The sequence below is a fragment of the Scleropages formosus genome, chromosome 6 (genome assembly GCF_900964775.1).
Source record: "Scleropages formosus chromosome 6, fSclFor1.1, whole genome shotgun sequence".
Lineage (NCBI taxonomy): Eukaryota > Metazoa > Chordata > Actinopteri > Osteoglossiformes > Osteoglossidae > Scleropages > Scleropages formosus.
In genome coordinates this window covers 4,832,007-4,843,027 of record NC_041811.1, presented here as the reverse complement: position 1 = coordinate 4,843,027, position 11,021 = coordinate 4,832,007, and the positions used below count along the sequence as shown (strand labels likewise).

Below are 11,021 nucleotides of genomic sequence, written 5' to 3'. Positions count from 1 at the left end.
CCAACCTTAGCAAGTAGCCTCTAACACCAAATTCCACCAGGCGCGATGTAGCTGATTTAGCCACAAACCCAATGTCCACCTCTAAAAGGTCAAACATTAGCCTGCTAACAGCAGTACCCAGAATACCAGTAATCCCAGACCCACCAGAGAGCAGGACCTGGTCCAACCCCCTGCATCACCACACCCCCTTATTGGTGTAAAATAGTTCTGTATTAATATGGAGATGGTTATGGTTTTGTAAGCTGATGTCTTTTTGCTCTTGTATTGCAAGTTTTTTGGTGTTTATTTGACAGGAAAGTGTCATTTAAAAGATTACCCCATCAGTGCTAATTTGGGAAAATGCTCACAATCTTCCAGGGAGTGGAGTTCAGGAAAGATTGAGACTGAGTGAGAGGAAGAAGGCTAGAGAACATGTGAAGAGGACTGAGGTTTTATTAATTTAAAAGACCGGGCTAGGAGAGTAGAAAGTAACTCTGGGAAAGAGAAGAACTCAAGGAGAGCGAGCCGTGTTTGGGTTCGTTCTCGCTCGGATACTTCACTAAGCTACTTGAGCGAAATAGACACTGGGCATGCGGTGGTCAGTTAGCTTCGATTAGCTTAAATGGAGGAGGAGCAATTGAGCGTGTGTGTTGAAGACACCATTGCGCTGCATTTTCCGAGCTGCGACCCTAGTGGTGGCAGTGGAGGTGCCTGGGATTTGCTATGGTTTGTCAGAGCCCCAGCATGACAGGACCGCGGACAGAGCGCCGACAGAATTCTCCATCGGCCTGCCCTTGCTGTAGAGAGAGAATGTGATGACAGGTCACTGACTGTTTCCTGAATCACACGGAACAGTGAGTACCAACAGAGTATTTCCTCATAGTGGACAAATGAGCTTCAACAAGCGCACCAACAAGACGGTACCATACCTTTGCACTACACAAACTGGGCCTCTCCTCACCCTAGCAAGATTATACACCTCAGATTGGAAAGCAACAGTACACGCATCCCAAATTTATATTTTCGTAGACACCACCAATTCACCTCCCATGCAATGGGATTTTGCGAGGTACGGTAAGACAATCCAAGAACAGAAGAAATCAATTGAGTGGGTGGGCTATAGACCCAATGATGGTCTCCTCGACCATAATGGGCATCCAGAGTGGGCAGCACATTGCAAAATTGAACCAAGAAGATTAATATTCCCTTCTGCTGCATCTCAGTCATCCTAGCTATCCGTTTTTAACTGCATTGCCATGTGCACCTCCTCGTGAATCATCTTATGCCTCCTCTGGACCTTTTCATTTTGCGATGATGGATGTGTGGGCTGATAACACAACATAGAGTTCATTGGAAGTTGCTTTGGACAAAAGCAGCTGCTAAATAAATAGTAAGTAGTAATGGCACACAGCTGTATGTTTCGTTTAAGCCTGATGGTCCATCATACGTAGCTTCTTTAGCTATTTGTTTTACAAATATAAAATTATGGATGAGTAAATATTTTTTATCTAAATGTCAATTAAACAGAGGTATGTGTGGTGGGTGGTGATGACAAAGATCTTGACACAATCACACCAATCTGTATCACAAATGGTATTAGCTTCAAGTTTACAGATTGTATCAAGGATTTGGGTGTCCTGTTGGGTGGAAAGCTGTCATTTGTATCTCAAGTAAATGCTTTGATTAAGTCATACTTCTTTCAGTTAAGAAACATATTGAAATTAAGGTGATTCCTAAGTAGACAGGATGTTGAAAAATTGGTTTAGAGTTGATTATAAAATCCTACTTTTGACCTATGAGGCAATACATGGCATTGCTCCATCTTACCTTTGTGAGATTATTGATTCTTATATCTTAGGACAATATCTTCATTGGATGCAGGTTGCCTTAAAGTACCTGTGATCAATAAGACCTCAGTAGGAGGTTGCGCCTTTAGTTATAGAGCACCTAAACTGTAGAATACTTACCAGTTACTGTCAGAAATGCCCCGTCTGCTTCAGTCTTCAAATCCAGACTAAGGATTTACATGTTTACTTAGGCATTCCACCTGGAAATGTAATTCCACTCGGCTGTGTTTGTTTTTCCCACCTCTATACCAATGCAAATTAAATTTACTTAAGTTACAAATTACTAACTATTTCTTCTTGTTTAGCATTGTCTCCAGGCCAGCTGGCGGTCACAGACGCACCCCCATGCCGACTGAAGACGATGACCAACTGCCATGATGGACGAGACATACCATGCTGAGCTGGGAATTCAAGCTACCATACAGCAACAATATCATTATTACTTGTAAACTGGCTTAGAAGTGTTACTTAATCTAGAATGCCCAGGAAGGGTGGGCAACTACTGGCCCTTGTACCCCCAGAAGTTTTCCCCCCCTCAATTTTCGCTTGGGAGTTTTGTTAATTTTCTCCGTGGCCAGTAGGCATACTTATACCTCTATAAAAGCATTATATTATGATACTCCATAGTCAACTGTCTTCTTTGTTTCTTTATCTGATGCATTTGTTTTGCTTGCCTTATGCCTGTGTTAAAGCACTCTGTGTCACTGTGTGAGAACAGCGCTCTACAAAAATAAATTGAATTGAATTGAAAAAAGTAGGGTTTTATAATCAACTCTAAGTGTAACCGGGAGCCAATGCAGCAATTTCAGTACTGGTGTTATATGGTTGTACTTCCTAGTTCTAGTAACAATCCTTGCAGCAGCATTTTGTACCAGCTGGAAACAGTCTGGTACAGACAGCCCAGTAATAAACCATTACATTAGTCCAGCCTACTTGAAACAGAAGCACGGAGGGGGACACACCCAGGACGGGACGCCAGTCCATCGCAAGGCACCCCAAGCAGGACTCAAACCCCAAACCCACTGGAGAGCAGAACCCGGTCCAACCCACTGCGCCACTGCACCCCCACTACAATAAACCAGTTTTTCAGTATCTTGCCTACATAGGAATTGCCTTAATTTACTATGTTTTTCAACTGAAGGAAGCATGACTTAGTCAATGTATTAACATGAGACACAAACGACAGTTTTCCATCCAACAAGACACCCAAGTCCTTAACACAATCTATACACTTGAAGCTTATACCATTTGTGGTAAAGATTGGTGTGATTATGTCAAGAGTTTTGGCACCACCATCCACCATAAGTATTTCTGTTTTAGTGGCATTTAGAGATAAAAATTATTACTCATCCATGGTTTCATACTGCTACAACAATTTGCTGACATCACATGTGAAGGGTCATAAGACTTAAATGACACGAGTGGCTTACGAGTGGAAATTTACATACATTGTTTGCTAATAATATCACCCAATGGTAACTATAGAGTGAGAACAACAGTGGACCCAACACATAGCCCTGAGGCACACTATATTGAACCATGGACAAGAAGGAAAGGGCACAGTCATCAGATTTCAGTACAAATTCTTTAAGCTTAACTAAATATGAATAGAACTACTTCAGAACAGTATCCCTTGGTCCAACCAGTATTTCAAGTCTACTCAGTATCAAATGCAACACTCAAGTACAATAACATAACACTGTGTGTTAATGAGAGAAATTGTTTTCCATTGATGTATGGATGAGTGACCCATTGTAAGTAGTGTATTAGCAGTGTAAGTCACCTTGGTGAATAAGGTGTGTGGGCTAAAAACGCTACATAGAGTTTCGTTGGGAGTTGCTTTGGAGAAAAGCATCTGCTAAATAAATAAATGTAAACAGAGATATTACCAGCCTCAGAGGAGATAAAAATATCATTGACAACACGTGAGTGCCGTTTCAGTGCTGTAACCAGGGTGGAAACCAGAGTGAAATTTTTGTAATATATTATGATTAAGATATTTTACAATTTGGGAAGCTACAATCTTTTCTAAAATTTTGTATTAAGATGGTAGATTAGAGATAGGTCTATAATTACTTAGGTTATTACAATCAAGATCCGATTTCTTTTGTAGGGGTCCAATAACAGCGACTTTAAAAGCGTTTGGAACACAGCCATTAAGTAATGACATATTAACAATAGGTTCTGTGAGAACGGAAACTGCGGCTTTAAGTAATTTAGTGGGGATTGGGTTTAAAGGACAGGTTTCATTTCATTGAGCAAATTAGAATGGTAATTTCCTCTATAGTAATTAAGTCAAAGCTACTGAAACGGTGCAGACAGCATCTAATATTATCATCACCAGAGCCACTTACGCTGACCTGGATCAAAGTAGAAGGCATAATGGATGCCCGGATATTCTTTAATTTATTATTGAAAAACAACATAAATTCATCATTAGTAATAGAAGCAGAAATACATTGTTTATCTTGGTGTTTACCAGTTAAATAAGCAACGGTATTAAATAAGAAATGAGGGTTGTTCCAATTTTCATCAATTAACTTTGTGTAGTATTCGGATCTAGAGTTAAAAAGTTTTTTTTTGACAGTTAGACCAAGCTACATGATATGCAGTATGGCTACATATGAATGCAGTATCATTCTTGATGGCAACTTAACAGAGTGGTTCTTAGTTGAGTCAAGTGTGCAACAAGGCTGTGTCATCTCCCGTATCCTCTTCCTAGTTACTATTGACTGGATCATGCAAAATACCATGTCAGAGAAATCCAGAGGCATTCAGTGGCCCTTACTTTCCCAATAAGAAGACCTTGACTTTGCCGATGACCTTGCTGTACTCTCCTCTAAACATGTCCATCTACAGTAGAAGATGGACAGACTGAACAAATATAGCAAACTGGCCTGAACATCAGCCCTCCCAAAATTAAAGTGATGTGCATCAATCCAACGACTCAAACACCAGTCACAGTAAATGGTGTGCCTGTTATGAATGTAAGGGAATTTGCTTATCTGGGAAGCATCACCAGTAATGATGAGATAAGGAAAAGCTTGCAGTGCCTTTGCTAGACTTCAGCCCATATGCAGTAGTAGTAGTACAGCCTACAAACCAAAATATGACTAACAGCAACATGAAATCTGTTTTGCTGTACAATGCAGAATGCTGGCAAGTAACACAAAGTGACATGAGATCACTTGATGTCTTCCAAAATGGATGTCTGAAAACAATCTGTGGGATATTCTGGCTTGAAAAGGTTTCAAATGATGGGGTCTACATGAAGACAAAATTCCAGAGTGGTATGCGAAATGCAGGTGCTTTCAATAGCTAAAGCATATGTTAAGAATGGACCAAGATCATATCCCAAAAGTAACTTTCAGATGGACTCCACCTGGAAAGAGGAAACAAGGATGCCCAGAAACAATATGGCAGAGGAAAATGACACCTGCACTAAAGAAGATGATCCAAGGCACAACATGTTGCCAAAGACAGGATCGGATGAAAGCAAATAGCCTCAGCCTTATGTCCCAGCTGGGATGAAGATGACTAAGACCTCCTCAGCATACCTCCACTGCTCTTCAGCTGTGCCCCATCTCCACATGACCCTCAGGGTCTAGTAGATCCTGTGCACCAGCTTCAGAAAAAGCACGTAGACCTTATAGGGTACTCTTAGGCCTGGTGCTGAGCTTGCTGTTATCTTCTTTACTACCTGTTGCACCCCGATCTACGCCAGTTGCTTCTTGTTCAAGGTAGACCAGTGGATTTTGTGACCCTATCAAAGCCCTGCACTGTTGCAGCTCATTGTCTCTGACAGAATCACTGCATTGGGTTCACACATACACACACATACTGACTGAAGGGGTTGCAGCAAGCCAGAGTCTAACCTGGGAACACAAGGCATAAGGATGGGGGAGGGGACACCCGGGACAAGACGCCAGTCCATCACAAGGCACCCCAAGCAGGGGTTGAACCCCAGACCTGCCAGAGAGCAGGACCCGGCCACGCCCGCTGCACCTCCGCACCCCCCACATTGGGTTTAGAGGTGGATCATTTCCACTCTGGATCAGAGCCACTTGCTCACTGCATTTCTGCCCCAGCAGCCATTTCACGAACCCCAATGGATGTACTAGAAAAGCTGAATGCTTTCTTGCCTTCTTTCCATCCTCTCTTGTGTCACTCTGCATAATGTCTATTCCTAAGAATCCCTTAACCAGAACCACTTTTTCCTCCTCACTTGCTGTCCTATACTGCCGTTGTGATGTTCAGTTATTTCCTTATACCCTGGGTCCTAGGTGCATGGTCACACAAAGTATACCCTAACAGGTTTGGCACAGAGGAGAATGCAATGTCAACAGCTGTCAGTTTAGAGCTTCCTGCCCACAACACCCTTTCCTGTTGCCTAGAGCATCTTATCAGCATCTTCAAACTGGCACCACTCTCATCTAATTGGCTTAAGGTCACTTGACCTGACACCTTTTTACTACTCTTATGATCAGGCTTGTGCCATGTCATGACTCCAAACATTGTGGGCTGCCTCCTACCTTGACTCCTCCCACATTTCACCAGGCATACTGTCATACACGTTCTACCTGCAAGCATTTCATTTACAGATTAAAAGATTTGACCAGGTCCTCCAGGAGCTCATCCAGAAACAAGTGCACCAAGTGCTTTCAGGAAAAAAAAATGAATCAAGGTTTATTTTATCATATGAGGAAGGTCACAGCATGACAAACTGAGGGATGAAGTAATGTCAAAGACAACAGAGCTGGTAACAAAAGTTCAACTGCAAACTAACATCAGTGAGGTTTTACCTATAAAGACAAGTTTTTTTGTTTTCTTTCTAAAAAAAGTAATGTTTTATACATATATTTTGTACAAGTAGAAAACTGGAAAAACAACAAATTTTACAAAAAATACAATTTTGTTTCAGAGAAAAGCAAAAAAGGAAGCAGAGGTCAAATATTGACCAATAATCTTTTTCCTTTTTTTTTTTATTAAAAAATGTGATCTAATATCTATTTTTTTTTTTAAAAAAAAGTAGAAAGCATTGTTCAGAACTGTAGAAAAAAATTACTCAGCTGATTTTGTAACCAAAGACAGGGGCTGGGACTGAAGTATTGCATGATGCGAATGAATCGCTGCTTTTTGGAAAGAAGCAGGGAAAGACAGCACTGAAGGGGGAAGAGAGGTGAAGGAAATTGGCCGGGAAATATGGGGTGTGGTCTGGGTGCCTGGGGAACTAATTGGGAGAGAGACACCGGGCTGGGAGGAGGCAGGGCTTGAAGATGGGCCAGAGGTAGAGAAGCCAGAAGTCTTTACTGGAAGGGAGCAGTGGGTGGGCTTTGTGGTAAGTGACAGGGGCTGGGCCTGCTCAGAATGGGTGGCAGCAGGTGCAGCTGGAGAGGCCAGGGCAGTGGAGGGCGTGGCCGGGGAGTCCAGCATGCTGCCATGGGACGATGAAGGGCTGTCACATGTCTTCTCAGGGGGCAAGTAAGGTATGCAGGGCTTCTTGCTCTGGGACAGGATGTTGTCTGTGGAAAGAGGATAACATGACATTGATATGCAGGACACAAGAGACACTACTGTTAAATGGGATTTGTATCCTTGATTTACAAGCCTAAAACCAGAGCAATCGTAGAGTTATCTGGCATTTACTGCATACATGTGTTTATGGGGTACAATATACAGGGGCATCTCAATGATGTGCCACCCAGAGCAACTGACAGTGAACAAATGTGGCCTCAGCACTTGTGAAGTTTGTTCTTGCAGGTGTGTCTTAAGTGTAGCAAACAATTACACCCTCTTAGCACAGTGGTTAAGGTTCTTAGCATCCCTGGGTCAAAAATAACCTGGAAGGGTTGTTTTCAGGCAGTATCTTTATTACTGGAATTTCTCAACAATCTTGCAATTTACTTACATCCCTGTTAATTTTTTGCTACTCACAAAAGCTAGCAATCGCCTTGACCTTGTCTTCTCCTGTAACTGTAGCTCTCCTGTCCTCTGTTACTCCGCTGCATATCTCCGATCATTTCTTCATCTCCTTCCAACCATGCCTCACCACTAACCCCTCTCCTCCTTCTGCACCCATTGTCACTTTCCGCCATAAATTACTCTCTTGCCTTCCTGCATTGCCTCTACCACTCTGTCCGCTCTCCCTTCTGCTGCACAGTTCTCAGATGTTAGTGGCATTGTCTGTTGATACATTTTCCTCTCTGCCCTATCTTCATCTCTTGACTCCCTCTGTCCACTAATTTCCAGACCACCATGCCCCAGTGCCACCCCATGGCTTACTGATAAATTAAGTACAAACAGGAGCAAACTCCGGGCTGCAGAGAGAGACGAAAATCCAAGCCTCGTCTGGACCTGGATGTCTACAAACAACTCAGCTACTTTTCACTCTGCTGTCTCCTCAGCTAAAACAACCTTCTTTCATAACAAGAGAGAGTCTGCAACTGAAAAAAGAAAAAAAAAGAAAAAAAAAAAAAAGACTTCACTTTCTCATCTCTACTGTGTCCTCGGCCACTCCCTCGTTCTTCTTGTCTCACTGCTGATGACTTTGCTTTGTTTTTTAATCATAGACAAACTTCTCAGTATCAGCCTGCCCTGTCCGTGCTGGAGTTACACTCTCCGAATTCAATTCACTGTCAGAAACTGAAATCTCCAGGCTCCTGATATCACACAGAGCCACCATCTGCTTGCTAGAGCCAATTCCATCGACACACCTACATCTCTCCGCAACTCTCCACCTTCATCTACAAGATTATCAACTCCTCGCTCGCCTTTGGCTCCTTCTCATCTGCTTTCAAAACTGCTCTCATTTCACCTATGATAAAGAAACCCTATCTGGATCCTAACTCGGTTCAAAACTACAGGGCCATCTCCCTAAACATCAGAATGGGCAGCCTGTGATCAACTATCTGAATTCCTCACCTGGAACCATCTCCTCAATGGATATTAATCTGGATTCAAAGTTGGTCACTCCACCGAGGCAGCGCCCCTGGCAGTGTCTGATGCTCTCCAGTCAGCTAGAGCCATGTCTCTCCCCTTGGTCCTCATCATCCTCAACCTGCCTGCAGCATTCAACACTGTCAACCACCAGATTCTACTCTCCTCTCTTACTCAGGTTGGGGTCAAAGGAACAACACTAAGATGTTGAGTCCTAGCCATCTGACAGATCCTATCGAGTGGTCTGGCAGGGCTCCCATTCTTCTCTCCTGCCTCTCTCAACCAGTGTCCCACAGAGCATGGTACTGGGTCCTCTGCTCTTCTCAATTTACACTTCCTCCCTCGACCCTGTCATCGCCTCTCATGGATTAAACTATCCCTACTATGCCGATGATACTCGGCTTTTCCCCTCATTTCCACCTGGAGCATCAGACATTTCCACGAGCATCGCTGCCTGGCTATCAGACATCTCTGCATGGATGTCTGGTCACCACCTCCAACTCAGCCTCTCCAAAACCAAGATCCTACACCTTCCAGCTGGCCTATCTTCCTATCATGATCTCTCAAACTGGACAACTCATTCATTTTGCCTACCTCCTCGGTTAACAGTCTGGGAGTGATGGACTCAAGTCTTTTTTTCTCCCAGCAACATCAAAACCACAACCCAGACCTGCAGATACATCTTGCATAACATCTGCAGGATCCGTCCTTTATCACAACAAACTGAGCAACTACTTGTCCGGGCCATGGCGACATCCCATCTGGACTACTCTCTCCTGCTAACGTAATGCACGTGTATTTTCTATGAGATGTACACCCCTTTGGAGAAAAGCATCTGCTAAATGAACATATGTAAATATAAATGTCTGTTTAGACCCATTGAAGAGTGCAGGCATGAATATGGTATGCCTCTAAATCGAAAGAGCACTAATTTGAAGATCCCAGTTTCCTCCAGCTGTAGAACACCACAGCGAGGATTTATTACAGACAGAACACTTAACTGTCTAAATAGGTAAATCATGGTAAAACTGACCACCACTCTCCCATGCCCATTGTTGCTCGAGTAGGATCAGGTGAAATCTCAGCTCACCTCTCAAGGTTGAGTCGGCCTGCTTGTTATCTCGCTTCCTCTTCTTGCGCTTTCCCTGCAGGGATGGAGCACACAGCAGTCAGAGGCCTGGCATGGAGAACCAGACTTCAAATGCTCCTTTCACTTCCGAGGAGACCCAGGAAACTATCCTATGAATGCCTTTAGGAAAAGCTCCAGAGCCTGATAGTTTTCTTGCCAAATTCTACAAAAAATATAGAGTAATTTGTCTTACAATAATGTCAGCAACTAGATGTACTTGAAGGTCTCCCTCTATAAATTTGTGATTGACCCAAGTGTTTATCACTTTTTCTTTCTTACGAAAATTAACAATCGATAGACCCATTTAACAAACTCTGGAGTCCCTGCAGTAGATACTCACGTAGTTGTCACGTGCAGACCAGCCCGGGTATAACTGAGAGTGCAACTGCCTCTCCTTCCTGGCCAGCTCATAGTACTTGGCCTGTTCCTCCCGTGACAGGGAATGCCACTGAAGGACAGAAACAGAGAGGGATAACTGTCAGAAAAGTGTCTCTCTCTCGCGCCACACACACACAAGCGCGCGCACACACACCTTCCTGCCCAGGATCTGGTTGATTGCAGCACTTTCCTTTAGCGTGCACTCAGCCACTACTTTGGCTCTCATCTCCTTCATGTATAGCATGAAGGCATTTAGAGGCTTCTTGATATGGGGCTTCTTTTCCTCTTCCTTCTTCAAAGGCCCTGGAGACTTTCTGCAGCAGTGGAGCATAAAAAAAATGGGGTCAAAGCACAAATGGAATACTTGACTGCTTTACACTGCAGACTCCAAAGCGGTACTCACGGCTGCACAACAGGGCTTGTGCCAGCGCTCTCAGTGCCTGGCTCCTGCTTTATGGAGGGTGATACGATGGCTGGGTGAGGGATGCCTGTATGCTGCAGGCCATGGGCAGGGTGGGGCACTACGTGAGGGGAGAAGCGGCTGGACACCAGGCTGAGGAGATGAGGTACCAAAATGTTGCCAGTCACATAAAGACCATTTTCAACACAACATGCTTCAGCTGCACAGAACTGCAGTTCCTCTTTCGGCACAGCACTTAGAGCCAAACCATAAGTGAAAGGTCAATGTACTGTATTTCTTCTATTATGTAGCAATTAATATACACTGGATCCTTGATGTAAATGATTGCAAC

At 43.6% G+C, this 11,021-nt stretch overlaps 1 protein-coding gene across 2 annotated transcripts in view; it reads right to left on the bottom strand.

Moving 5' to 3' along the window:
* Nucleotides 1-6,857: 6,857 nt before the first annotated feature.
* tcf7l1a (transcription factor 7 like 1a) overlaps nucleotides 6,858-11,021 on the bottom strand; it is a 29,682-nt gene continuing 25,518 nt past the window's right edge. Inside the window, exons 8-12 of one of the 2 annotated variants that reach the window (XM_018734449.2) lie at nucleotides 10,673-10,822; nucleotides 10,424-10,583; nucleotides 10,232-10,339; nucleotides 9,853-9,907; nucleotides 6,858-7,348 (exon numbers count right to left, since the gene is read on the bottom strand). In XM_018734449.2, the coding sequence (XP_018589965.2) occupies nucleotides 6,888-7,348; nucleotides 9,853-9,907; nucleotides 10,232-10,339; nucleotides 10,424-10,583; nucleotides 10,673-10,822 (934 nt within the window). In that variant the 3' untranslated portion in view covers nucleotides 6,858-6,887. The remainder of the gene's footprint in view (nucleotides 7,349-9,852; nucleotides 9,908-10,231; nucleotides 10,340-10,423; nucleotides 10,584-10,672; nucleotides 10,823-11,021) is intronic. The other variant, XM_018734450.2, reaches the window with a different exon arrangement.